Source organism: Lampetra fluviatilis, chromosome 66 (assembly GCF_964198595.1).
Source record: "Lampetra fluviatilis chromosome 66, kcLamFluv1.1, whole genome shotgun sequence".
NCBI classification, from domain to species: Eukaryota; Metazoa; Chordata; class Hyperoartia; order Petromyzontiformes; family Petromyzontidae; genus Lampetra; species Lampetra fluviatilis.
In genome coordinates this window covers 1910132-1937473 of record NC_136340.1, presented here as the reverse complement: position 1 = coordinate 1937473, position 27342 = coordinate 1910132, and the positions used below count along the sequence as shown (strand labels likewise).

At 50.0% G+C, this 27342-nt stretch overlaps 1 protein-coding gene across 1 annotated transcript in view; it reads right to left on the bottom strand.

Moving 5' to 3' along the window:
- The window catches only part of LOC144952166 (organic solute transporter subunit alpha-like), a 41069-nt gene that overhangs the window by 9770 nt on the left and 3957 nt on the right, over nucleotides 1-27342 (bottom strand). Inside the window, exons 2-3 of the mRNA XM_078882569.1 lie at nucleotides 14102-14213; nucleotides 12057-12203 (exon numbers count right to left, since the gene is read on the bottom strand). Of these exons, the coding sequence (XP_078738695.1) occupies nucleotides 12057-12203; nucleotides 14102-14213 (259 nt within the window). The remainder of the gene's footprint in view (nucleotides 1-12056; nucleotides 12204-14101; nucleotides 14214-27342) is intronic.

Here is a 27342-nt window from a genome sequence, read left to right as displayed (position 1 = left end):
AGTGGGTGGGTGAGTGGGTAGGTGAGTGAGTGGGTGAGTGGGTGGGTGAGTGGGTAGGTGAGTGGGTAGGTGAGTGGGTAGGTGAGTGAGTAGGTGAGTGGGTAGGTGAGTGGGTAGGTGAGTGGGTAGGTGAGTGGGTAGGTGAGTGGGTAGGTGAGCGGGTAGGTGAATGGGTAGGTGAGTGGGTAGGTGAGTGAGTGAGTGGGTAGGTGAGTGGGTAGGTGAGTGGGTAGGTGAGTGGGTCGGTGAGTGGGTAGGTGAGTGGGTCGGTGAGTGGGTAGGTGAGTGGGTAAGTGAGTGGGTAGGTAAGTGGGTAGGTGAGTGGGTAAGTGAGTGGGTAGGTGAGTGGGTAGGTGAGTGGGTAGGTGAGTGGGTAGGTGAGTGGGTGGGTGAGTGAGTGAGTGGGTGAGTGGGTGAGTGGGTGAGTGAGTGGGTGAGTGGGTGAGTGAGTGAGTGAGTGGGTGGGTGGGTGGGTGAGTGAGTGGGTGAGTGAGTGGGTGAGTGGGTGAGTGAGTGGGTGAGTGGGTGAGTGAGTGAGTGAGTGGGTGAGTGGGTGGGTGAGTGAGTGAGTGAGTGGGTGAGTGAGTGAGTGAGTGGGTGGGTGGGTGGGTGAGTGGGTGAGTGAGTGGGTGGATGGGCGAGGATGGCGAGCTGCAGGCTGCTCAGGATCAAGATCATCTGCAACGGCATGGGGGGCAGGCAGGTGAGTGGGTAGGTGAGTGGGTAGGTGAGTAGGTAGGTGAGTGGGTAGGTGAGTGGGTAGGTGAGTGGGTAGGTGAGTGGGTAGGTGAGTAGGTAGGTGAGTGGGTAGGTGAGTGGGTAGGTGAGTGGGTAGGTGAGTGTGTAGGTGAGTGGGTAGGTGAGTAGGTAGGTGAGTGGGTAGGTGAGTGGGTGGGTGAGTGGGTAGGTGAGTGGGTAGGTGAGTGGGTAGGTGAGTGGGTAGGTGAGTGGGTGGGTGAGTGGGTAGGTGAGTGGGTAGGTGAGTGGGTAGGTGAGTGAGTGGGTGAGTGGGTGGGTGAGTGGGTAGGTGAGTGGGTGGGTGAGTGAGTGAGTGGGTGAGTGGGTGAGTGAGTGAGTGGGTGAGTGAGTGAGTGAGTGGGTGGGTGGGTGGGTGTGTGAGTGGGTGAGTGGGTGAGTGGGTGGATGGGCGAGGATGGCGAGCTGCAGGCTGCTCAGGATCAAGATCATCTGCAACGGCATGGGGGGCAGGCAGGTGAGTGGGTAGGTGAGTGGGTAGGTGAGTGGGTAGGTGAGTGGGTAGGTGAGTAGGTAGGTGAGTGGGTAGGTGAGTGGGTAGGTGAGTGGGTAGGTGAGTAGGTAGGTGAGTGGGTAGGTGAGTGGGTAGGTGAGTGGGTAGGTGAGTGTGTAGGTGAGTGGGTAGGTGAGTAGGTAGGTGAGTGGGTAGGTGAGTGGGTAGGTGAGTGGGTGGGTGAGTGGGTAGGTGAGTGGGTAGGTGAGTGGGTAGGTGAGTGAGTGGGTGAGTGGGTGGGTGAGTGGGTAGGTGAGTGAGTGGGTGAGTGGGTGGGTGAGTGGGTAGGTGAGTGGGTAGGTGAGTGGGTAGGTGAGTGGGTAGGTGAGTGAGTAGGTGAGTGGGTAGGTGAGTGGGTAGGTGAGTGGGTAGGTGAGTGGGTAGGTGAGTGGGTAGTGAGCGGGTAGGTGAATGGGTAGGTGAGTGGGTAGGTGAGTGAGTGAGTGGGTAGGTGAGTGGGTAGGTGAGTGGGTAGGTGAGTGGGTCGGTGAGTGGGTAGGTGAGTGGGTCGGTGAGTGGGTAGGTGAGTGGGTAAGTGAGTGGGTAGGTGAGTGGGTAGGTGAGTGCGTAGGTGAGTGGGTAGGTGAGTGGGTAGGTGAGTGGGTGGGTCAGTGAGTGAGTGAGTGGGTGGGTGAGTGGGTGAGTGAGTGGGTGAGTGAGTGAGTGAGTGGGTTGGTGAGTGAGTGGGTGAGTGAGAGAGTGAGTAGGTGAGTGAGTGAGTGGGTGGGTGAGTGAGTGGGTGAGTGAGTGAGTGAGTGGATGGGCGAGGATGGCGAGCTGCAGGCTGCTCAGGATCAGGATCATCTGCAGCGGCATGGGGGGCAGGCAGGTGAGTGGGTAGGTGAGTGAGTGAGTGGGTGAGTGGGTGAGTGAGTAGGTGAGTGAGTGAGTGGGTGAGTGAGTGAGTGAGTGGGTGGGTGAGTGGGTAGGTGAGTGAGTGAGTGGGTGAGTGGGTGAGTGAGTGAGTGAGTGGGTGAGTGAGTGAGTGAGTGAGTGGGTGAGTGAGTGAGTGAGTGGGTGAGTGAGTGAGTGAGTGAGTGGGTGAGTGAGTGAGTGAGTGGGTGAGTGAGTGGATGGGTGAGTGAGTGAGTGGGTGAGTGAGTGAGTGAGTGGGTGAGTGAGTGAGTGGGTGAGTGAGTGAGTGAGTGGTTGAGTGAGTGAGTGAGTGAGTGGGTGAGTGAGTGGGTAGGTGAGTGAGTGAGTGAGTAGGTGAGTGAGTGAGTGAGTGGGTGAGTGAGTGAGTGAGTAAGTGGATGGGTGAGTGAGTGAGTGAGTGAGTGGGTGGATGAGTGAGTGGGTGAGTGAGTGGGTGAGTGAGTGAGTGGGTGAGTGAGTGAGTGAGTGGGTGAGTGAGTGAGTAGGTGAGTGAGTGAGTGAGTGGGTGAGTGAGTGAGTGAGTAGGTGAGTGAGTGAGTGAGTGGGTAGGTGAGTGAGTAGGTGAGTGGGTGAGTGAGTGAGTGAGTGGGTGAGTGAGTGAGTGGATGGGTGAGTGAGTGAGTGAGTGAGTGGGTGAGTGAGTAGGTGAGTGAGTGAGTGAGTAGGTGAGTGAGTGAGTGGGTGAGTGAGTGAGTGAGTGGGTGAGTGAGTTAGTGAGTAGGTGAGTGAGTGAGTGAGTGGGTGAGTGAGTGAGTGGAAGAGTGAGTGAGTGAGTGGGTGAGTGGGTGAGTGAGTAGGTGAGTGAGTGAGTGAGTGAGTGGGTGGGTGAGTGAGTGAGTGAGTGGGTGGGTGAGTGAGTGGGTAGGTGAGTGAGTGAGTGGGTGAGTGGGTGAGTGAGTGAGTGATTGGGTGAGTGAGTGAGTGAGTGGGTGAGTGAGTGAGTGAGTGAGTGAGTGGGTGAGTGAGTGAGTGAGTGAGTGAGTGAGTGGGTGAGTGAGTGAGTGGGTGAGTGAGTGAGTGGATGGGTGAGTGAGTGAGTGGGTGGATGAATGAGTGGGTGAGTGAGTGAGTGAGTGGGTGAGTGATTGAGTGAGTGAGTGGGTGAGTGAGTGAGTGAGTGAGTGGGTGAGTGAGTGAGTGGGTGAGTGAGTGGGTGAGTGAGTGAGTGAGTGGGTGAGTGAGTGGGTGAGTGAGTGAGTTAGTGAGTAGGTGAGTGAGTGAGTGAGTGGGTGAGTGAGTGAGTGGGTGAGTGGGTGAGTGAGTAGGTGAGTGAGTGAGTGAGTGGGTGGGTGAGTGAGTGGGTGGGTGAGTGAGTGGGTAGGTGAGTGAGTGGGTGAGTGGGTGAGTGGGTGAGTGAGTGAGTGAGTGAGTGAGTGGGTGAGTGAGTGAGTGAGTGAGTGGGTGAGTGAGTGAGTGGGTGAGTGAGTGAATGGGTGAGTGGGTGAGTGGGTGGGTGAGTGAGTGAGTTAGTGAGTAGGTGAGTGAGTGAGTGGGTGAGTGAGTGAGTGAGTGGGTGAGTGAGTGAGTGAGTGGGTGAGTGGGTGAGTGAGTAGGTGAGTGAGTGAGTGAGTGGGTGGGTGAGTGAGTGGGTGGGTGAGTGAGTGGGTAGGTGAGTGAGTGAGTGGGTGAGTGAGTGAGTGAGTGAGTAGGTGAGTGAGTGAGTGAGTGGGTGAGTGAGTGAGTGAGTGGGTGAGTGAGTGAGTGGGTGAGTGGGTGAGTGAGTAGGTGAGTGAGTGAGTGGGTGAGTGAGTGAGTGAGTGGGTGAGTGAGTGAGTAGGTGAGTGAGTGGGTGAGTGAGTGGGTGAGTGGGTAGGTGAGTGAGTGAGTGGGTGAGTGAGTAGGTGAGTGAGTGAGTGAGTGGGTGAGTGGTGTGTGGGGTGAGTGGGTGGTGTGGTGGGTAGGGTGGTGGTGTGGGTGGTGGGGTGGGTGGTGGGGGGTGGTGTGTGGGTGGGTGGTGTGGTGTGTGGGGGTGAGTGGGTAGGTGGGTGGTGTGGTGTGTGTGGGTGGGTGGGGTTGGGGAGTGGGTAGGTGGTGGGGTGTGTGAGTGAGTGGGTGAGTGAGTGAATGGGTGAGTGGGTGGGTGGGTGAGTGAGTGGGTGAGGGGATATATAGGTGAGTGAGTGGGTGGATGGATGAGTGAGTGGGTAGTTGAGTGAGTTGGGTTAGTGGATGGGTGAGTGAGTGGGTGAGTGAGTGGGGTTATTGGCTGAGTGGGTGGGTGAGTGAGTGGGTGGGTGAGTGGGTGAGTGATTGAGTGGGTGGGTGAGTGAGTGGGGTTATTGGCTGAGTGGGTGGGTGAGTGAGTGGGTGGGTGAGTGGTTGAGTGATTGAGTGGGTGAGTGGCTGGGACGGTGGCTGAGTGATTGAGTGGGAGAGTGAGTGATTGAGTGAGTGAGTGAGTGGGTGGGTGGGTGAGTGAGTGAGTGGGTGGGTGGGTGAGTGAGTGAGTGGGAGAGTGAGGGAGTGGGTGGTGAGTGAGTGGGTGGGTGAGTGAGTGAGTGGATGGGTAAGTGAGTGAGTGGATGGGTGAGTGAGTAAGTAGGAGAGTGAGTGAGTGGGTCGGTGAGTGAATGAGTGGGTGAGTGAGTGGGTCGGTGAGTGAATGAGTGGGTGAGTGAGTGGGTGAGTGGGTGAGTGAGTGTGTGGGTGAGTGAGTGGGTTGGTGGATGGGTGAGTGAGTGAGTGAGTGGGTGAGTGGGTGAGTGACTGAGTAAATGACTGAGTGAGTCGGTGAGTGAGTGGGTGTGCATGTGTAATAAAAGACTTGACCACGATCTCTGGCTCAGTGTCCCTTATTCGGTCCGTACTGCGTTCCCACACGGCTGTCTCTCTTATTCTCTCTGTGCTGGTTCCGATGTCACTCCAGTCCACATCAGCAGCCCCGCTGCTGTTCTTGTCGCTCTTGAAGCCCCACAGCAGCTCCGCTGCTGTACTCTCACACAGCTCCCTTGGCTGTTCCTGCTGCAGCTCTGACAGCCTCGTGCTGTCTCGCCTTCTCGTCGCTCCTGCGACTCTTGGCAGCCACCCCGCTGCCCCTCACACACACCCTTACTGCTCACACACACCCTTACTGCCTATCTCCCTTCTGCAGCTTTACACCTCCCAGTAGCTCCCTACTGTTCCCAGGGTTGGCTCCCGCTTCTCACGGTGCCCCCTCGGTTCGTACGCCCGCGTGGCCCCACACCTTTCCATTCACACCCCGACTGCCTTCTCCTTCCGGTTTACCCGCTTAAGGACCCCCTACCTATCACCCACGTCACCTGGCTCCGCCTCCTCGTGACGTCACATCCGGAAGGTCGCTTTCGCCCGCATTACACCACCCTCCCCCATAGAAAAAACCCAGCCGACCTCGGCTGAACAACACCAAAGCGTAATGCGGTGAACCGACCTTTCCCCTTAAAGGACACTAAGCATGCAATATAACAACAAGAACAACACACAAGTAACATCGACGAACGTACGAAAGCATGCGATAAATACGACGGCAAGAACAAGAACAATAACAACATACAATCAACGAAACGTAAGCGATTTGGAACGAGTGCGGGTCGCCGGCCCGTCCCGGACGGTCGGCGGCCCACTTGTAGAACGGGGACGCGATGGAACACGAGAAATGACAGGGGGTAATTCCCCTGCTGCGATTGGAAGTCCACCGACATCTCGTGTCCCTGACGAATCAGTCTTGGTCGTATTCCGCGAATGCGCCTGCAGCGGGGTCGGAAGGGTCGCCGGGCTTGAAGGTCCCGCAGCCCTGGCAGGCGCCCTCCGAACAGGCCCACTCCTCCCCCGCGGTGTCACGGTCGGCCTGTCTGGAACAGGTACGACAGGCGCTCCAGCAAGATCAATGGACGCAGGCGGGGAAGAGTCAGAGTCAGCAGCAACAGACCCCGGCAAGGCAACATTGGGAGATGACGCATCACGTAGGGGAGCAACATATGGTTTCAACCGCGACGTATGAACAAACCAACGGCGAGAACCAAACTGAACGCGCGCCGACTGTGGATTGGGAACCTCAATGAGGCGCACAGGACCATGCCAAGGTTTGTGCAATTTAGGAGAGGTCCCCGGCCGCACCTGCGGGCAATGGAGCCAGGCCAGGTCTCCCACCTTCCAGGGGCACTCCCCCTCAGACCGCCGAGCATACCGCTCGTTCCGGGCCTGGGCTTTGGCCGTAGCCACGCGGGCGTTTTCCCGCGCCTCCGTAACCCGGCGAACCGTGTCCTGAATGTATTCAGGGAGTGGTTTACGAGGTCCCTTCACCCCAGTACCCAATTGCACATCCACCGGAGGCACGTTTTCCCGACCATACATAAGGTAAAACGGCGAATACCCTGTAGCCGCATGGGGCGTCATCCTGTACGCCGAAAGCACTCCGGGGATGTGCAGATCCCAATCCGATTGCTGTTCACTCACAGTATGGCAAAGCATGGCAGACAATGTCCTGTTCAGCCGCTCAACCATACCATCCGTCTGCGGATGGTATGGAGATGTCCGTATCTTCTTAGTCCCAAGGCCTGCGCACACTTCAGCCAATAATTTAGAAGAGAAATTTCGGCCCTGGTCCGTGAGGAGTCTCTCCGGCGCCCCCTTGTCCATAATGTACCCAAACAAAAAGGCGTCGGTGATGGCCGCGGCCGACTGATCGGGCAACGGCCAGGCCATCGGCCAACGGGAGAGATACTCAACCCCTACCAGCAAATATTTATTTCCCCTCGCCGATGGTGGGAAGGGTCCCAATATGTCCAGTGCCACCAATTCATTGACTCGAGACACCTGAATCGACTGGAGAGGCGGCACGTAAGGATGTTTAGGCGGCTTACGCCGGTCGCATTCAGGGCACGCGCGCACGTGCCCTACGACATCTGTCGCCATGCCGTGCCAAAAATAATGACGTTGTAACGTCAACAAGGTCTTCTGCACCCCTAAATGCAATAGTGTGTCACAATGGAGAGTTCTAATCAACTCAAATCGCAAGGACGTTGGTACCACCACACGCCAGCTTTCCTGGAACCTTTCTTGCCACATAAGCAGACCATCTCGGAGAGCGGTTCGCGGCCCCACAGCCGAACTCGGACTCCCATTGTCCCTCATAGACCGCTTCCGCATGGACAACAACGACTCGTCCATCATCTGTTCCCGAATCCAGACAGACCGCGGCAGATTCAAAACCCCATCAGTCGGTCCCGGTTCCATCGGAGTATCCGACTTCCCGACGGCCAACGAAAGCGGCTGAGGGGGGTTCAGAATCGGCGAAAACCTATGCGTCCCCGACGCACATTTACAAGGGGCGCGCCCTGGTAATCTGGAAAGTGCGTCAGCGTTCGCATGGCGCACTCCCTTCCGATGTTGAATTTGGAAGGAAAATTCCTGCAGCGTGTCCAACCAACGTGCCCACTGTCCCGATGGCTGGTCCATTTTAAGTGCATATTGCAAGGCCGCATGATCCGTACGCACAATAAAAGAACGACCGTAAAGGTACGGTCGAAATTGCCGTAGGAAAAAAACAACCGCCAAAAGTTCTCTACGAGTGACACAGTAGCGTGTTTCCGCAGGCGACAAGACTCGGCTACCATACGCCACGACGCGCTCTACGCCCCCTTTAGACTGCGATAATACCGCCCCAATACCTGTGTCACTCGCGTCAAGAATGAAAGGGCGATCAAAATCGGGATAATCCAATGTCGGGGCCGTAGCCAATAGATCACGCAGACTCCGAAAGGCCGCCTCTTCCGGCTCTCCCCAAACAAATTTCCGTCCTTTACCCGTAAGGAGATGCAAGGGCCTCGCAATCGTCGCAAACCCCGGCACAAATCTTCGGTAATACGAGGCAAATCCCAAAAACCGCCGAACATCCCCCACAGAGGCCGGAGTCGGCCAATCCCGGACACACGCCGTCTTTTCCGGATCCGTGGACACCCCCTCTGCACTCACAATGTGCCCCAAATAACGGACGGACCGTTGCAGTAGGTGGCATTTCTTTGGTTTGAATTTCAAATTGGCAGAGCGCATCCTCGTGAACACTGTCTCCAGCCGCGTTAAATGTTCCTCAAATGTGCGGCTGAACACAATAATATCGTCCAAATATATAAGACACGTCTCCCACTGCAACCCCGTCAAAACGAGCTCCATCAATCTTTGAAATGTAGCAGGGGCCGCATTCAATCCCATCGGGAGGCAGTTGAATTGAAATAACCCCTGCGGCGTACGGAATGCGGTTTTCTCCCGTGAGGACTCGTCAAGGGGAAGCTGCCAAAATCCCGAAGAGAGGTCCAGTGTGGAAAAGAACTTAGCCCCCGACAATGCGTCAAGGGAGTCGTCCATACGCGGCAGGGGGTACGCATCTGCCACCGATATCTTATTCAATTTCCGGAAATCGACACAAAATCGCAAGTTGCCATCCTTTTTCTTAACCAAGACCACAGGAGCGCCCCATGGGCTGTTAGATGGCGATATAATGTCCGCAGCCAACATGTCTTCCACCGCCCCCCGAACGTGTTCTCGCTCCGCTGGACTCATCCGATGCGAATTTAACCGAATAGGGGCAGCGTCGCCCATCTCAATGTGATGGGAAAGCAACGATGTGCGTCCCAAATCCAAATCGTCGGAGCTGAACACATCCGAATACGTCAGCAACAATTTACGCAGCGCATCACGTTGCCCCACGGACAGGGAAGAATTTTCGTCACATAAGGTAGCGATCCAACGATTATCCGAACCCCTTGGCTCGGAAACACCAGCGACCACTCCCCGGCGATGCGGACAATCGTGCGTCGCAAACGCCGTAGTGGCATGTGCCACAACCGTACCGGCCGGAACACGGATGTTTTCCACCCCCGCATTAAGCACCTGTAAAACCGGTAATTGATCCGGCCGGACGATGGTCTGTGCCCCAACTAACGCCAATCCCGTTGTTATCGTGGCGGATGGTGACAACAAGACCCCTAATGCTCCTAGCCGAATGGGCAGGGGCTTCCGATACCGCAAGGGTATAAGCATCTGTGAAGCAGGTGGGATGTCCACAGATGCGACGGACAGCGCCTGCACCTGTACGGCCGAAGCAGGTCGCCCCCAGGGCGACGGCAGAAACGAGATTCGACGGCCCCCCGGGAATTCAATACAATTCTCATTGATTTTAATCAAAATGGGCATCTTAGCCAAAAAATCCGTGCCTAGTAAGCAAGGAACCGCCAAAGATCTCGATATTAACACAACGCCCGAAGCCGACACATCCCCTATAGATATCTTAGCATCCACCTGGCCCACGATACCCATACTACCCCCGTTCACAGCGACGCAAGACCCATAAACCGGACGCACAGCCCCCGGCGGAATGCCCAACAGATGGAAAATGACATCCGATATAATAGTCGCAGACGCTCCCGAGTCGACCAAAATGCGCACGTCCACACCTTGTATGGACCCCGGTACAGTGGACGAACCCGTAGCGGCCGCGACAACTCTCCGTGCCAATTTGCGCCACTGCGTAACTGAATGACAAGGCCCCGTCGATGGCCTTTCTTTAACAACAACAATAGGATCGCGCAACAAAGGTGGTGGGTGAGGTGTAAAGCCTTGCCGAGTGTCTGGTGCGTGCCGACATGCCTGTTTCGGAGGTTCTTTGGTCGGCTTGTCCGGTGTTGTGGGCTCCTGCTGCGGCGGACCCGGGAAGCGGGCCCAGCAATCTTTGGCGTAATGGCCCCTACGGCCGCAGCGGAAGCAATCGGCCTCGTTGCGCCGAAGCGCAGGTCTTGCATCCCGGCGGCCCCGTCCCGATGGCGTAGCACGCGGCCCCGGCCTTCCGCGTCCCGACCATGGAGAGGAGGCAGCCGTCAGCTCCTGTGGACCCCGCTCATCCGGCACATAGATCGCCCTTGTGGGGTCCCACCCCATCGCGCCTCCTTCCTTGACGGGCCCACCCGTCCATGCCGCCACTTGCTTCCAGCGACGGAGATTAAACTGCGCATCCAGACACTTTGCTGCCGCCCGGGACGTGAGCTTCTCATGCCCACACACAGGCATGGGGATCCCCAGATCCCGAGACAGCTCCAGCATTTTTCCCAATATGAGAGGCTCGAGCAGATCCTGTGGCGTGTCAGGATATGCTGCCATGGCCAGCTCCAACACCGCACCCCTGAACGCCACGGGCGATTCTTCGGGTGCTCGTTGTCGTTGAGCGAATCGCCGATGCGCGTCGTCAGGTGGCTCATAGGCGTCGGCCATTTCCTCAAAAACTCCACATAAAGTCTTCTTCTTATCGGCCGTTATGGAACGGAAAAATCGAACAGATTCGTCGTCCAGTAGAGTCGGCAACACTTCCAAGGCCTCCGCATCGGTCCATCTTGCTGAACGAACCGCCGCCAAAAATCGGCAGGCGAAAGCGCTCCAATCGCCCCCGATAGAGAATTCCTTAACTGTAGTAAGGTGGCGACTCCGACTCCTCTTTACGCCGTCTTCCAATGATGGTTGTTCTGGAGGCAAATTCAAAATGGCGTCGGCCCGCGGCGTGGCCAAGATGGCGGTTTGGCGCCGCGGAGCGCGCAAGATGGCGTCTTCTTGCCGCGTGGCCAATGGCGGCGGCAGGGCAGGCAACGTGGCGGCCCGTGGAGCACCTTCTCGTTCCATCGTCGTCCTTGGCGTAACGAGGTGACATAGATGCGCCAGGACGTCCTTGAGTGTCTCCAGTTGTTCTGCCACCTGTTGCCATCTTTGGTCAGCGTCCGATGTTGTTGACGGACCCGCCATCGCGCCGACATCTTCCACGCCCGTCCCCGTGCTCGCCTCAGCAGGGCTCTCCTCCACCACCCCAGCAGAATCCGTGGTCGGAGGGAATTCGTCGTCGTCGGACGAAGAAGCCGATGCTGGCGCCGGGGGAATTTTCTTCCTTACTTGCTTAGACATGCCGTTTCACTTCTGACCCCAGTGTAATAAAAGACTTGACCACGATCTCTGGCTCAGTGTCCTTTATTCGGTCCGTACTGCGTTCCCACACGGCTGTCTCTCTTATTCTCTCTGTGCTGGTTCCGATGTCACTCCAGTCCACATCAGCAGCCCCGCTGCTGTTCTTGTCGCTCTTGCAGCCCCACAGCAGCTCCGCTGCTGTACTCTCACACAGCTCCCTTGGCTGTTCCTGCTGCAGCTCTGACAGCCTCGTGCTGTCTCGCCTTCTCGTCGCTCCTGCGACTCTTGGCAGCCACCCCGCTGCCCCTCACACACACCCCTACTGCTCACACACACCCTTACTGCCTATCTCCCTTCTGCAGCTTTACACCTCCCAGTAGCTCCCTACTGTTCCCAGGGTTGGCTCCCGCTTCTCACGGTGCCCCCTCGGTTCGTACGCCCGCGTGGCCCCACACCTTTCCATTCACACCCCGACTGCCTTCTCCTTCCGGTTTACCCGCTTAAGGACCCCCTACCTTTCACCCACGTCACCTGGCTCCGCCTCCTCGTGACGTCACATCCGGAAGGTCGCTTTCGCCCGCATTACACATGTAAGTGAGTGATTGAGTGAGTGAGTGAGTGATTGAGTGAGTGTGTGTGAGTGGGTGAGTGGTTGAGTGCGTGAGTGATTGAGTGATTGAGTGAGTGAGTGGGTGAGTGGGTGAGTGGGTGAGTGGGTGAGTGGTTGAGTGGGTGAGTGATTGAGTGATTGAGTGAGTGAGTGGGTGAGTGATTGAGTGGGTGAGTGGCTGGCTGGGTGGGTGAGTGGATGGGTGAGTGATTGAGTGAGTGAGTGATTGAGTGGTTGAGTGGGTGAGTGATTGAGTGGTTGACTGGGTGAGTGACTGAGTGGTTGAGTGGGTGAGTGATTAAGTGGGTGAGTGATTGAGTGGGTGAGTGATTGAGTGAGTGAGTGAGTGAGTGAGTGATTGAGTGAGTGATTAAATGGGTGAGTGGCTGGGTGGGTGGGTGAGTGGATGGGTGAGCGTGCGACCTGGTTGAGGGCGAACTTGGGAATGATGTTGAGGCTGGCGAGGTTGGTGCGAGCGTGGCTGAACATGATGCCGATCGCCCACAGGGAGATGATCGTCGCCAGGCCCGAGATGCAGCTGATCCAGAGGTAGGCACCCGTCACGGACATCTGGGGAGACGGGTGGCTGGGTGAGTTGGTGGGTGCGTGGGTGAGTTGGTGAGTTGGTGGGTGAGTGAGTTGGTGGGTGGGTGGGTGAGTGAGTGAGTGGGTGAGTGAGTGGGTGAGCGGGTGGGTGTGTGGGTGAGTGGGTAAGTGGGTGGGTGGGTGGGTGAGTTGGTGGGTGGGTGGGTGAGTGGGTGGGTGAGTGGGTGGATGATTGGGTGGGTGAGTGGGTGGGTGGGTGAGTGGGTGGTTGAGTGGGTGGTTGAGTGGGTGGTTGAGTGGGTGGTTGAGTGGGTGGGTGAGTGGGTGGGTGGGTGAGTGGGTGGGTGAGTGGGTGGGTTGGTGGATGAGTGGGTGGGTGGATGGATGATTGGGTGGTTGAGTGGGTGGTTGAGTGGGTGGGTGAGTGGGTGGGTGAGTGGGTGGGTGGGTGAGTGGGTGGGTTGGTGGATGAGTGGGTGGGTGGATGGATGATTGGGTGGTTGAGTGGGTGGTTGAGTGGGTGGGTGAGTGGGTGGGTGAGTGGGTGGGTGAGTGGGTGGGTTGGTGGATGAGTGGGTGGGTGGATGGATGATTGGGTGGTTGAGTGGGTGGTTGAGTGGGTGGGTGAGTGGGTGGGTGAGTGGGTGGTTGAATGGTTGAGTGATTGAGAATGAAAATTTTGCTGATAAGTTTACTGCTGATGCTGTTGATTAAATTCCTGCTGCTACTACTACTGCTGCTACTATTGCTACTACTGCTGCTACTACTGCTGCTACTACTGCTGCTACTACTGCTACTACTACTGCTGCTGCTACTACTGCTGCTACTACTGCTGCTACTACTGCTACTACTACTGCTGCTACTACTGCTGCTATTACTGCTACTACTACTGCTGCTACTACTGCTGCTACTACTGCTGCTATTACTGCTACTACTACTGCTACTACTACTGCTGCTACTACTGCTACTACTGCTGCTGCTACTACTGCTGCTACTACTGCTGCTACTACTGCTGCTACTACTGCTGCTGCTACTGCTGCTGCTACTGCTGCTGCTACTACTGCTGCTACTACTGCTACTACTACTGCTGCTGCTACTGCTGCTACTACTGCTGCTACTACTGCTGCTACTACTGCTGCTACTACTGCTGCTGCTACTACTGCTGCTACTACTGCTGCTACTACTGCTGCTGCTACTACTGCTGCTACTACTGCTACTACTACTGCTGCTACTACTGCTGCTACTACTGCTGCTACTACTGCTGCTACTACTGCTACTACTACTGCTGCTACTACTGCTGCTACTACTGCTACTACTACTGCTGCTGCTACTACTGCTGCTACTACTGCTGCTACTACTGCTGCTGCTACTACTGCTGCTACTACTGCTGCTACTACTGCTGCTACTACTGCTACTACTACTGCTGCTACTACTGCTGCTATTACTGCTACTACTACTGCTGCTACTACTGCTGCTACTACTGCTGCTATTACTGCTACTACTACTGCTACTACTACTGCTGCTACTACTGCTACTACTGCTGCTGCTACTACTGCTGCTACTACTGCTGCTACTACTGCTGCTATTACTGCTGCTACTACTGCTGCTACTACTGCTACTACTACTGCTGCTACTACTGCTACTACTGCTGCTGCTACTACTGCTGCTACTACTGCTACTACTGCTGCTGCTATTACTGCTGCTATTACTGCTACTACTACTGCTGCTACTACTGCTACTACTACTGCTGCTACTACTGCTGCTACTACTGCTACTACTACTGCTGCTACTACTGCTGCTATTACTGCTACTACTACTGCTACTACTACTGCTGCTACTACTGCTGCTATTACTGCTGCTACTACTGCTGCTACTACTGCTGCTCCTGCTGCTGCTGCTGCTCCTGCTGCTGCTGCTGATGCCTTCTCTGGGTTGTAGGTGCCGTTAGTCCACAGCACGGCTCCCAGGAAGAGCAGTACGGGGCGCAGGAACGCGACTTGGAATGTGCCGCACTGGATGATGGCCAGATTCCTCCTGCACGCAGCAGGCACAGCAGCAGCAGTAGGTGTAGTAGGTGTAGTAGTAGTAGCAGTAGTAGTGTAGTAGTGTAGTAGCAGCAGTAGGTGTAGTAGTAGCAGCAGTAGTAGTGTAGTAGTGTAGTAGTAGCAGCAGTAGTAGTGTAGTAGGTGTAGTAGTAGCATCAGTAGTAGTGTAGTAGTAGCAGCAGCAGTAGGTGTAGTAGTAGCAGCAGTAGTAGCAGCAGTAGTAGTAGTGTAGTAGTGTAGTAGGTGTAGTAGTAGCAGCAGTAGTCGTGTAGTAGTAGTAGTAGTGTAGTAGTAGTGTAGTAGTAGCAGTAGTCGTGTAGTAGTAGTAGTGTAGTAGTAGTAGCAGCAGTAGTGTAATAGTAGTAGTGTAGTAGTAGTAGCAGTAGTAGTGTAGTAGTAGTAGCAGTAGTAGTGTAGTAATAGTAGCAGTAGTAGTGTAGTAGTAGTAGCAGTAGTAGTGTAGTAGTAGTAGCAGAAGTAGTAGTGTAGTTGTAGCAGCAGTAGTAGTGTAGTAGTAGTAGCAGTAGTAGTGTAGTAGTATAGTAGTAGTAGCAGCAGTAGTGGTGTAGTAGTAGTAGCAGAAGTAGTAGTGTAGTTGTAGCAGCAGTAGTAGTGTAGTAGTAGTAGCAGAAGTAGTAGTGTAGTAGTAGCAGCAGTAGTAGTGTAGTAGTAGCAGCAGTAGTAGTGTAGTAGTAGTAGCAGCAGTAGTAGTGTAGTAGTAGTAGCAGCAGTAGTAGTGTAGTAGTGTAGTAGTAGCAGCAGCAGTAGTAGTGTAGTAGTAGCAGCAGTAGTAGTGTAGTAGGTGTAGTAGTAGTGTAGTAGTGTAGTAGTAGTAGCAGCAGTAGTAGTGTAGTAGTAGTAGCAGCAGTAGTAGTGTAGTAGTAGCAGCAGTAGTAGTGTAGTAGTAGTAGCAGCAGAAGTAGTGTAGTAGTAGTAGCAGCAGTAGTAGTAGTAGCAGCAGTAGTAGTGTAGTAGTAGCAGCAGTAGTGGTGTAGTAGTAGTAGCAGCAGTAGTAGTGTAGTAGTAGTAGCAGCAGTAGTAGTGTAGTAGTAGCAGCAGTAGTAGTGTAGTAGTAGTAGCAGCAGTAGTAGTGTAGTAGTAGTAGCAGCAGTAGTAGTGTAGTAGTAGCAGCAGTAGTAGTGTAGTAGTAGTAGCAGTAGTAGTGTAGTAGTAGTAGCAACAGTAGTAGTGTAGTAGTAACAGCAGTAGTAGTGTAGTAGTAGTAGCAGCAGTAGTAGTGTAGTAGTAGTAGCAGCAGTAGTAGTGTAGTAGTAGCAGCAGTAGTAGTGTAGTAGTAGTAGCAGCAGTAGTAGTGTAGTAGTAGTAGTGTAGTAGTAGTAGCAGCAGTAGTAGTGTAGTAGTAGTAGCAGCAGTAGTAGTGTAGTAGTAACAGCAGTAGTAGTGTAGTAGTAGTAGTAGCAGTAGTAGCGTAGTAGAAGTAGCAGCAGTAGTAGTGTAGTAGTAGTAGCAGCAGTAGTAGCGTAGTAGAAGTAGCAGCAGTAGTAGTGTAGTAGTAGTAGCAGCAGTAGTAGTGTAGTAGTAGTAGCAGCAGTAGTAGTGTAGTAGTAGTAGCAGCAGTAGTAGTGTAGTAGTAGTAGCAGCAGTAGTAGTGTAGTAGTAGTAGCAGCAGTAGTAGTGTAGTAGTAGTAGCAGCAGTAGTAGTGTAGTAGTAGTAGCAGCAGTAGTAGTGTAGTAGTAGCAGCAGTAGTGGTGTAGTAGTAGCAGCAGTAGTGGTGTAGTAGTAGTAGCAGCAGTAGTAGTGTAGTAGTAGTGTAGTAGTAGTAGCAGTAGTAGTGTAGTAGTAGTAGCAGCAGTAGTAGTGTAGTAGTAGTGTAGTAGTAGTAGCAGCAGTAGTAGTGTAGTAGTAGCAGCAGTAGTGGTGTAGTAGTAGTAGCAGCAGTAGTAGTGTAGTAGTAGCAGCAGTAGTGGTGTAGTAGTAGTAGCAGCAGTAGTAGTGTAGTAGTAGTAGCAGCAGTAGTGGTGTAGTAGTAGTAGTAGCAGCAGTAGTAGTGTAGTAGTAGCAGCAGTAGTGGTGTAGTAGTAGTAGCAGCAGTAGTAGCGTAGTAGTAGTAGCAGCAGTAGTGGTGTAGTAGTAGTAGCAGCAGTAGTAGTGTAGTAGTAGCAGCAGTAGTGGTGTAGTAGTAGTAGCAGCAGTAGTAGTGTAGTAGTAGTAGCAGTAGTAGTGTAGTAGTAGTAGCAGCAGTAGTAGTGTAGTAGTAGTAGCAGCAGTAGTAGCGTAGTAGTAGTAGCAGCAGTAGTAGTGTAGTAGTAGTAGCAGCAGTAGTAGTGTAGTAGTAGCAGCAGCAGTAGTGGTGTAGTAGTAGTAGCAGCAGTAGTAGCGTAGTAGTAGTAGCAGCAGTAGTAGTGTAGTAGTAGTAGTAGCAGTAGTAGTGTAGTAGTAGCAGCAGCAGTAGTGGTGTAGTAGTAGTAGCAGCAGTAGTAGTGTAGTAGTAGTAGCAGCAGTAGTAGTGTAGTAGTAGCAGCAGCAGTAGTGGTGTAGTAGTAGTAGCAGCAGTAGTAGTGTAGTAGTAGCAGCAGCAGTAGTGGTGTAGTAGTAGTAGCAGCAGTAGTGGTGTAGTAGTAGTAGCAGCAGTAGTAGTGTAGTAGTAGTAGCAGCAGTAGTGGTGTAGTAGTAGTAGCAGCAGTAGTAGTGTAGTAGTAGCAGCAGCAGTAGTGGTGTAGTAGTAGTAGCAGCAGTAGTAGTGTAGTAGTAGCAGCAGCAGTAGTGGTGTAGTAGTAGTAGCAGCAGTAGTGGTGTAGTAGTAGTAGCAGCAGTAGTAGTGTAGTAGTAGTAGCAGCAGTAGTGGTGTAGTAGTAGTAGCAGCAGTAGTAGTGTAGTAGTAGCAGCAGCAGTAGTGGTGTAGTAGTAGCAGCAGCAGTAGTAGTGTAGTAGTAGTAGCAGCAGTAGTGGTGTAGTAGTAGTAGCAGTAGTAGTGGTGTAGTAGTAGCAGCAGTAGTAGTGTAGTAGTAGTAGCAGCAGTAGTAGTGTAGTAGTAGTAGCAGCAGTAGTAGTGTAGTAGTAGCAGCAGCAGTAGTAGTGTAGTAGTAGCAGCAGCAGTAGTAGTGTAGTAGTAGTAGCAGCAGTAGTAGTGTAGTAGTAGTAGCAGCAGTAGTGGTGTAGTAGTAGCAGCAGCAGTAGTAGTGTAGTAGTAGCAGCAGCAGTAGTGGTGTAGTAGTAGCAGCAGCAGTAGTAGTGTAGTAGTAGTAGCAGCAGTAGTAGTGTAGTAGTAGTAGCAGCAGTAGTAGTGTAGTAGTAGTAGCAGCAGTAGTAGTGTAGTAGTAGCAGCAGCAGTAGTGGTGTAGTAGTAGCAGCAGTAGTAGTGTAGTAGTAGTAGCAGCAGTAGTAGCGTAGTAGTAGCAGCAGCAGTAGTAGTGTAGTAGTAGCAGCAGTAGTAGTGTAGTAGTAGTAGCAGCAGTAGTAGTGTAGTAGTAGTAGCAGTAGTGGTGTAGTAGTAGTAGCAGCAGTAGTAGTGTAGTAGTAGTAGCAGCAGTAGTAGTGTAGTAGTAGTAGCAGCAGTAGTGGTGTAGTAGTAGTAGCAGCAGTAGTAGTGTAGTAGTAGTGTAGTAGTAGTAGCAGTAGTAGTGTAGTAGTAGTAGCAGCAGTAGTAGTGTAGTAGTAGTAGTGTAGTAGTAGTGTAGTAGTAGTAGTGTAGTAGTAGTGTAGTAGTAGTGTAGTAGTGTAGTAGTGTAGTAGTAGTGTAGTAGTAGTAGTGTAGTAGTAGTGTAGTAGTAGTAGTGTAGTAGTAGTGTAGTAGTAGTGTAGTAGTAGTAGCAGTAGTAGTGTAGTAGTAGTAGCAGCAGTAGTAGTGTAGTAGTAGTAGCAGCAGTAGTAGCGTAGTAGTAGTAGCAGCAGTAGTAGTGTAGTAGTAGTAGCAGCAGTAGTAGTGTAGTAGTAGTAGCAGCAGTAGTAGTGTAGTAGTAGTAGCAGCAGTAGTGGTGTAGTAGTAGTAGCAGCAGTAGTAGTGTAGTAGTAGTGTAGTAGTAGTAGCAGTAGTAGTAGTGTAGTAGTAGTAGCAGCAGTAGTAGTGTAGTAGTAGTAGCAGCAGTAGTAGCGTAGTAGTAGTAGCAGCAGTAGTAGTGTAGTAGTAGTAGCAGCAGTAGTAGCGTAGTAGTAGTAGCAGCAGTAGTAGCGTAGTAGTAGTAGCAGCAGTAGTAGTGTAGTAGGTGTAGCAGCAGTAGTAGTGTAGTAGGTGTAGCAGCAGTAGTAGCGTAGTAGTAGTAGCAGCAGTAGTAGCGTAGTAGTAGTAGCAGCAGTAGTAGCGTAGTAGTAGTAGCAGCAGTAGTAGTGTAGTAGGTGTAGCAGCAGTAGTAGTGTAGTAGTAGTAGCAGCAGTAGTAGTGTAGTAGTAGTAGCAGCAGTAGTGTGTAGTAGTAGTAGCAGCAGTAGTAGTGTAGTAGTAGTAGCAGCAGTAGTAGTGTAGTAGTAGTAGCAGCAGTAGTAGTGTAGTAGTAGTAGCAGCAGTAGTAGTGTAGTAGTAGTAGCAGTAGTAGTGTAGTAGTAGTAGCAGCAGTAGTAGTGTAGTAGTAGCAGCAGTAGTAGTGTAGTAGTAGTAGCAGCAGTAGTAGTGTAGTAGTAGTAGCAGCAGTAGTGTAGTAGTAGTAGCAGCAGTAGTAGTGTAGTAGTAGTGTAGTAGTAGTAGCAGTAGTAGTGTAGTAGTAGTAGCAGCAGTAGTAGTGTAGTAGTAGTAGCAGCAGTAGTGGTGTAGTAGTAGTGTAGTAGTAGTAGCAGTAGTAGTGTAGTAGTAGTAGTAGCAGCAGTAGTAGTGTAGTAGTAGCAGCAGTAGTAGTGTAGTAGTAGTAGCAGCAGTAGTAGTGTAGTAGTAGTAGTAGCAGCAGTAGTGTAGTAGTAGTAGCAGCAGTAGTAGTGTAGTAGTAGTAGCAGCAGTAGTAGTGTAGTAGTAGTAGCAGCAGTAGTAGTGTAGTAGTAGTAGCAGTAGTAGTGTAGTAGTAGTAGCAGCAGTAGTAGTGTAGTAGTAGTAGCAGCAGTAGTAGTTTAGTAGTAGCAGCAGTAGTAGTGTAGTAGTAGTAGCAGCAGTAGTAGTGTAGTAGTAGTAGCAGCAGTAGTAGTGTAGTAGTAGTAGCAGCAGTAGTAGTGTAGTAGTAGTAGCAGCAGTAGTGGTGTAGTAGTAGTAGCAGCAGTAGTAGTCTAGTAGTAGTAGCAGCAGTAGTGGTGTAGTAGTAGTAGCAGCAGTAGTAGTGTAGTAGTAGTAGCAGTAGTAGTGTAGTAGTAGTAGCAGCAGTAGTAGTGTAGTAGTAGTAGCAGTAGTAGTGTAGTAGTAGTAGCAGCAGTAGTAGTGTAGTAGTAGCAGCAGTAGTAGTGTAGTAGTAGTAGCAGCAGTAGTAGCGTAGTAGTAGTAGCAGCAGTAGTAGTGTAGTAGTAGTAGCAGCAGTAGTGGTGTAGTAGTAGTAGCAGCAGTAGTAGTGTAGTAGTAGTAGCAGCAGTAGTAGTGTAGTAGTAGTAGCAGCAGTAGTAGCATAGTAGTAGTAGCAGCAGTAGTAGTGTAGTAGTAGTAGCAGCAGTAGTAGTGTAGTAGTAGTAGCAGCAGTAGTAGTGTAGTAGTAGTAGCAGCAGTAGTAGTGTAGTAGTAGTAGCAGCAGTAGTAGCATAGTAGTAGTAGCAGCAGTAGTAGTGTAGTAGTAGTAGCAGCAGTAGTAGTGTAGTAGTAGTAGCAGCAGTAGTGGTGTAGTAGTAGTAGCAGCAGTAGTAGTGTAGTAGTAGTAGCAGCAGTAGTGGTGTAGTAGTAGTAGCAGCAGTAGTAGTGTAGTAGTAGTAGCAGCAGTAGTAGTGTAGTAGTAGTAGCAGCAGTAGTGGTGTAGTAGTAGTAGCAGCAGTAGTAGTGTAGTAGTAGTAGCAGCAGTAGTAGTGTAGTAGGTGTAGCAGCAGTAGTAGTGTAGTAGTAGTAGCAGCAGTAGTAGTGTAGTAGGTGTAGCAGCAGTAGTAGTGTAGTAGTAGTAGCAGCAGTAGTGGTGTAGTAGGTGTAGCAGCAGTAGTAGTGTAGTAGTAGTAGCAGCAGTAGTGGTGTAGTAGTAGTAGCAGCAGTAGTAGTGTAGTAGTAGTAGCAGCAGTAGTAGTGTAGTAGTAGTAGCAGCAGTAGTAGTGTAGTAGTAGTAGCAGCAGTAGTAGTGTAGTAGTAGTAGCAGCAGTAGTAGTGTAGTAGTAGTAGCAGCAGTAGTAGTGTAGTAGTAGTAGCAGCAGTAGTAGTGTAGTAGTAGTAGCAGCAGTAGTAGTGTAGTAGTATAGCAGCAGTAGTAGTGTAGTAGTAGTAGCAGCAGTAGTAGTGTAGTAGTAGTAGCAGCAGTAGTGGTGTAGTAGTAGTAGCAGCAGTAGTAGTGTAGTAGTAGTAGCAGCAGTAGTAGTGTAGTAGTAGTAGCAGCAGTAGTAGTGTAGTAGGTAGTAGCAGCAGTAGTAGTGTAGTAGTAGTAGCAGCAGTAGTAGTGTAGTAGTAGTAGCAGCAGTAGTAGTGTAGTAGTAGTAGCAGCAGTAGTAGTGTAGTAGTAGTAGCAGCAGTAGTAGTGTAGTAGTAGTAGCAGCAGTAGTAGTGTAGTAGTAGTAGCAGCAGTAGTAGTGTAGTAGTAGTAGCAGCAGTAGTAGTGTAGTAGTAGTAGCAGCAGTAGTGAGTGTAGTAGTAGTAGCAGCAGTAGTGGTGTAGTAGTAGTAGCAGCAGTAGTGGTGTAGTAGTAGTAGCAGCAGTAGTAGTGTAGTAGCAGCAGCAGTAGTAGTGTAGTAGTAGTAGCAGCAGTAGTGGTGTAGTAGTAGTAGCAGCAGTAGTAGTGTAGTAGGTGTAGCAGCAGTAGTAGTGTAGTAGTAGTGTAGTAGTAGTAGCAGTAGTAGTGTAGTAGTAGTAGCAGCAGTAGTAGTGTAGTAGTAGTAGCAGCAGTAGTGGTGTAGTAGTAGTAGCAGCAGTAGTAGGTAGTAGTAGTGTAGTAGTTAGCAGTAGTAGTGTAGTAGTAGTAGCAGCAGTAGTAGTGTAGTAGTAGTAGCAGCAGTAGTAGTGTAGTAGTAGTAGCAGCAGTAGTAGTGTAGTAGTAGTGTAGTAGTAGTAGCAGCAGTAGTAGTGTAGTAGTGTGTAGTAGTAGTAGCAGCAGTAGTGTGTAGTAGTAGTAGCAGCAGTAGTAGTGTAGTAGTAGTAGCAGTAGTAGTGTAGTAGTAGTAGCAGCAGTAGTAGTGTAGTAGTAGTAGCAGCAGTAGTAGTAGTAGTAGTAGTAGCAGTAGTAGTGTAGTAGTAGCAGCAGTAGTAGTGTAGTAGTAGTAGCAGCAGTAGTAGTGTAGTAGTAGTAGCAGCAGTAGTAGTGTAGTAGTAGTTAGCAGCAGTAGTAGTGTAGTAGTAGTAGCAGTAGTAGTGTAGTAGTAGTAGCAGCAGTAGTAGTGTAGTAGTAGTAGCAGCAGTAGTAGTGTAGTAGTAGTAGCAGCAGTAGTAGTGTAGTAGTAGTAGAGCAGCAGTAGTAGTGTAGTAGTAGCAGCAGTAGTAGTGTAGTAGTAGTAGCAGCAGTAGTAGTGTAGTAGTAGTAGCAGCAGTAGTAGTGTAGTAGTAGCAGCAGCAGTAGTAGTGTAGTAGTAGTAGCAGCAGTAGTGGTAGTAGTAGCAGCAGCAGTAGTAGTGTAGTAGTAGTAGCAGCAGTAGTAGTGTAGTAGTAGTAGTAGCAGCAGTAGTGGTGTAGTAGTAGTAGCAGCAGTAGTAGTGTAGTAGTAGTAGCAGCAGTAGTGGTGTAGTAGTAGTAGCAGCAGTAGTAGTGTAGTAGTAGTAGCAGCAGTAGTAGTGTAGTAGTAGTAGCAGCAGTAGTAGTGTAGTAGTAGCAGCAGTAGTAGTGTAGTAGTAGCAGCAGTAGTAGTGTAGTAGTAGTAGCAGCAGTAGTAGTGTAGTAGTAGTAGCAGCAGTAGTAGTGTAGTAGTAGTAGCAGCAGTAGTGGTGTAGTAGTAGTAGCAGCAGTAGTGTGTAGTAGTAGCAGCAGCAGTAGTGTGTAGTAGTGCAGCAGCAGTAGTGGTGTAGTAGTAGTAGCAGTAGTAGTGTAGTAGTAGTAGCAGCAGTAGTGGTGTAGTAGTAGTAGCAGCAGTAGTGGTGTAGTAGTAGTAGCAGCAGTAGTGGTGTAGTAGTAGTAGCAGCAGTAGTGGTGTAGTAGTAGTAGCAGCAGTAGTGGTGTAGTAGTAGTAGCAGTCAGTAGTGGTGTAGTAGTAGTAGCAGTAGTAGTGGTGTAGTAGTAGTAGCAGCAGTAGTGGTGTAGTAGTAGTAGCAGCAGTAGTAGTGTAGTAGTAGTCAGCAGTAGTAGTGTAGTAGTAGTAGTAGCAGCAGTAGTAGTGTAGTAGTAGTAGCAGCAGTAGTGGTGTAGTAGTAGTAGCAGCAGTAGTGGTGTAGTAGTAGTAGCAGCAGTAGTGGTGTAGTAGTAGTAGCAGCAGTAGTGGTGTAGTAGTAGTAGCAGTAGTAGTAGTGTAGTAGTAGTAGCAGCAAGTAGTGTGTAGTAGTAGTAGCAGCAGTAGTAGTGTAGTAGTAGTAGCAGCAGTAGTAGTGTAGTAGTAGTAGCAGTAGTAGTGTAGTAGTAGTAGCAGTAGTAGTGTAGTAGCAGCAGTAGTGGTGTAGTAGTAGTAGCAGCAGTAGTAGTGTAGTAGTAGTAGCAGCAGTAGTGGTGTAGTAGTAGTAGCAGCAGTAGTGGTGTAGTAGTAGTAGCAGCAGTAGTAGTGTAGTAGTAGTAGCAGCAGTAGTAGTGTAGTAGTAGCAGCAGTAGTAGTGTAGTAGTAGTAGCAGCAGTAGTAGTGTAGTAGTAGCAGCAGTAGTAGTGTAGTAGTAGTAGCAGAGTAGTGTAGTAGTAGCAGCAGTAGTAGTGTAGTAGTAGTAGCAGCAGTAGTAGTGTAGTAGTAGTAGCAGCAGTAGTAGTGTAGTAGTAGTAGCAGCAGTAGTAGTGTAGTAGTAGTAGCAGCAGTAGTAGTGTAGTAGTAGTAGCAGTAGTAGTGTAGTAGTAGTAGTAGCAGCAGTAGTGGTGTAGTAGTAGTAGCAGCAGTAGTAGTGTAGTAGTAGTAGCAGTAGTAGTGTAGTAGTAGTAGCAGCAGTAGTGGTGTAGTAGTAGTAGCAGCAGTAGTAGTGTAGTAGTAGTAGCAGCAGTAGTAGTGTAGTAGTAGTAGCAGGAGTAGTGGTGTAGTAGTAGTAGCAGCAGTAGTAGTGTAGTAGTAGTAGCAGCAGTAGTAGTGTAGTAGTAGCAGCAGTAGTAGTGTAGTAGTAGTAGCAGCAGTAGAGTGGTGTAGTAGTAGTAGCAGCAGTAGTAGTGTAGTAGTAGTAGCAGCAGTAGGTAGTAGTAGCGCAGTAGTAGTGTAGTAGTAGTAGCAGTAGTAGTGTAGTAGTAGTAGCAGCAGTAGTAGTGTAGTAGTAGTAGCAGCAGTAGTAGTGTAGTAGTAGTAGCAGCAGTAGTAGTGTAGTAGTAGTAGCAGCAGTAGTGGTGTAGTAGTAGTAGCAGCAGTAGTAGTGTAGTAGTAGTGTAGTAGTAGTAGCAGTAGTAGTGTAGTAGTAGTAGCAGCAGTAGTAGTGTAGTAGTAGTAGCAGTAGTAGTGTAGTAGTAGTAGCAGCAGTAGTAGTGTAGTAGTAGTAGCAGCAGTAGTAGTGTAGTAGTAGTAGCAGCAGTAGTAGTGTAGTAGTAGTAGCAGTAGTAGTGTAGTAGTAGTAGCAGCAGTAGTAGCGTAGTAGTAGTAGCAGCAGTAGTAGTGTAGTAGTAGTAGCAGCAGCAGTAGTGTAGTAGTAGTAGTAGCAGCAGTAGTAGTGTGTAGTAGTAGCAGCAGCAGTAGTAGTGTAGTAGTAGTAGCAGCAGTAGTAGTGTAGTAGTAGCAGCAGCAGTAGTAGTGTAGTAGTAGTAGCAGCAGTAGTAGTGTAGTAGTAGTAGCAGCAGTAGTAGTGTAGTAGTAGTAGCAGCAGTAGTAGTGTAGTAGTAGTAGCAGCAGTAGTAGTGTAGTAGTAGTAGCAGCAGTAGTAGTGTAGTAGTAGTAGCAGCAGTAGTAGTGTAGTAGTAGCTAGCAGCAGTAGTAGTGTAGTAGTAGCAGCAGTAGTAGTGTAGTAGTAGTAGCAGCAGTAGTAGTGTAGTAGTAGTAGCAGCAGTAGTAGTGTAGTAGTAGCAGCAGCAGTAGTAGTGTAGTAGTAGTAGCAGCAGTAGTAGTGTAGTAGTAGCAGCAGCAGTAGTAGTGTAGTAGTAGCAGCAGTAGTAGTGTAGTAGTAGTAGAGCAGTAGTAGTGTAGTAGTAGTAGCAGCAGTAGTGGTGTAGTAGTAGTAGCAGCAGTAGTAGTGTAGTAGTAGTAGCAGCAGTAGTAGTGTAGTAGTAGTAGCAGCAGTAGTAGTGTAGTAGTAGTAGCAGCAGTAGTAGTGTAGTAGTAGCAGCAGTAGTAGTGTAGTAGTAGTAGCAGCAGTAGTAGTGTAGTAGTAGTCAGCAGTAGTAGTGTAGTAGTAGTAGCAGCAGTAGTAGTGTAGTAGTAGTAGCAGCAGTAGTAGTGTAGTAGTAGTAGCAGCAGTAGTAGTGTAGTAGTAGTAGCAGCAGTTAGTAGTGTAGTAGTAGTAGCAGCAGTAGTAGCGTAGTAGTAGCAGCAGTAGTAGTGTAGTAGTAGTAGCAGTAGTAGTGTAGTAGTAGTAGCAGCAGTAGTGGTGTAGTAGTAGTAGCAGCAGTAGTAGTGTAGTAGTAGTAGCAGCTAGTAGTGTGTAGTAGTAGTAGCAGCAGTAGTGGTGTAGTAGTAGTAGCAGCAGTAGTAGTGTAGTAGTAGTAGCAGCAGTAGTAGTGTAGTAGTAGTAGCAGCAGTAGTAGTGTAGTAGTTAGCAGCAGTAGTAGTGTAGTAGTAGTAGCAGCAGTAGTGGTGTAGTAGTAGTAGCAGCAGTAGTAGTGTAGTAGTAGTAGCAGCAGTAGTAGTGTAGTAGTAGTAGCAGCAGTAGTAGTGTAGTAGTAGTAGCAGCAGTAGTGTGTAGTAGTAGTAGCAGTAGTAGTGTAGTAGTAGTAGCAGCAGTAGTAGTGTAGTAGTAGCTAGCAGTAGTAGTGTAGTAGTAGTAGCAGCAGTAGTAGTGTAAGTAGTAGTAGCAGCAGTAGTAGTGTAGTAGTAGTAGCAGCAGTAGTAGTGTAGTAGTAGTAGCAGTAGTAGTGTAGTAGTAGTAGCAGCAGTAGTAGTGTAGTAGTAGTAGCAGTAGTAGTGTAGTAGTAGTAGCAGCAGTAGTAGTGTAGTAGTAGTAGCAGTAGTAGTGGTGTCAGTAGTAGTAGCAGCAGTAGTGTGTAGTAGTAGCAGCAGCAGTAGTGTGTAGTAGTAGTAGCAGCAGTAGTAGGTGTAGTAGTAGTAGCAGCAGTAGTGTGTAGTAGTAGCAGCAGTAGTAGTGGTGTAGTAGTAGTAGCAGCAGTAGTAGTGTAGTAGTAGCAGCAGCAGTAGTAGTGTAGTAGTAGTAGCAGCAGTAGTAGTGTAGTAGTAGTAGCAGCAGTAGTGGTGTAGTAGTAGCAGCAGTAGTGTGTAGTAGTAGTAGCAGCAGTAGTAGTGTAGTAGTAGCAGCAGTCAAGTAGTGTAGTAGTAGCAGCAGCAGTAGTAGTGTAGTAGTAGTAGCAGCAGTAGTAGTGTAGTAGTAGTAGCAGCAGTAGTAGTGTAGTAGTAGTAGCAGCAGTAGTGGTGTAGTAGTAGTAGCAGCAGTAGTAGTGTAGTAGTAGTAGCAGCAGTAGTAGTGTAGTAGTAGTAGCAGCAGTAGTAGTGTAGTAGTAGTAGCAGCAGTAGTGGTGTAGTAGTAGTAGCAGCAGTAGTAGTGTAGTAGTAGTAGCAGCAGTAGTAGTGTAGTAGTAGCAGCAGCAGTAGTAGTGTAGTAGTAGTAGCAGCAGTAGTAGTGTAGTAGTAGTAGCAGCAGTAGTAGTGTAGTAGTAGTAGCAGCAGTAGTAGTGTAGTAGTAGTAGCAGCAGTAGTGAGTAGTAGTAGTAGCAGCAGTAGTAGTGTAGTAGTAGTAGCAGCAGTAGTGGTGTAGTAGTAGCAGCAGTAGTAGTGTAGTAGTAGAAGCAGCAGTAGTAGTGTAGTAGTAGTAGCAGCAGTAGTAGTGTAGTAGTAGTAGCAGCAGTAGTAGTGTAGTAGTAGTAGCAGCAGTAGTAGTGTAGTAGTAGCAGGCAGGTAGTGTGTAGTAGTAGTAGCAGCAGTAGTAGTGTAGTAGTAGTAGCAGCAGTAGTAGTGTAGTAGTGTAGCAGCAGTAGTAGTGTAGTAGTAGTAGCAGCAGTAGTAGTGTAGTAGTAGTAGCAGCAGTAGTAGTGTAGTAGTAGTAGCAGCAGTAGTAGTGTAGTAGTAGTAGCAGCAGTAGTAGTGTAGTAGTAGTAGCAGCAGTAGTAGTGTAGTAGTAGTAGCAGCAGTAGTAGTGTAGTAGTAGCAGCAGTAGTAGTGTAGTAGTAGCAGCAGCAGTAGTAGTGTAGTAGTAGTAGCAGCAGTAGTAGTGTAGTAGTAGTAGCAGCAGTAGTAGTGTAGTAGTAGTAGCAGCAGTAGTGGTGTAGTAGTAGTAGCAGCAGTAGTAGTGTAGTAGTAGTAGCAGCAGTAGTAGTGTAGTAGTAGTAGCAGCAGTAGTAGTGTAGTAGTAGTAGCAGCAGTAGTGTAGTGTAGTAGTAGCAGCAGTAGTAGTGTAGTAGTAGTAGCAGCAGTAGTAGTGTAGTAGTAGTAGCAGCATTAGTGGTGTAGCAGTAGTAGCAGCAGTAGTAGTGTAGTAGTAGTAGCAGCAGTAGTAGTGTAGTAGTAGTAGCAGCAGTAGTGGTGTAGAGTAGTAGCAGCAGTAGTAGTGTAGTAGTAAGTAGCAGCAGTAGTAGTGTAGTAGTAGCAGCAGTAGTAGTGTAGTAGTAGAGTAGTAGTAGTAGCAGCAGTAGTAGTGTAGTAGTAGTAGCAGCAGTAGTAGTGTAGTAGTAGTAGCAGCAGTAGTAGGTGTAGTAGTAGTAGTAGTAGTAAGTAGTAGGTAGTAGTAGTGTAGTAGTAGCAGCAGTAGTAGTGTAGTAGTAGCAGCAGTAGTAGTAGAGTAGTAGTAGTGTAGTAGTAGTAGCAGCAGTAGTAGTGTAGTAGTAGTAGCAGCAGTAGTAGAGTGTAGTAGTAATAGCAGCAGTAGTAGTAAGTGTAGTAGTAGTAGCAGCAGTAGTAGTGTAGTAGTTAGCAGCAGCAGTAGTAGTGTAG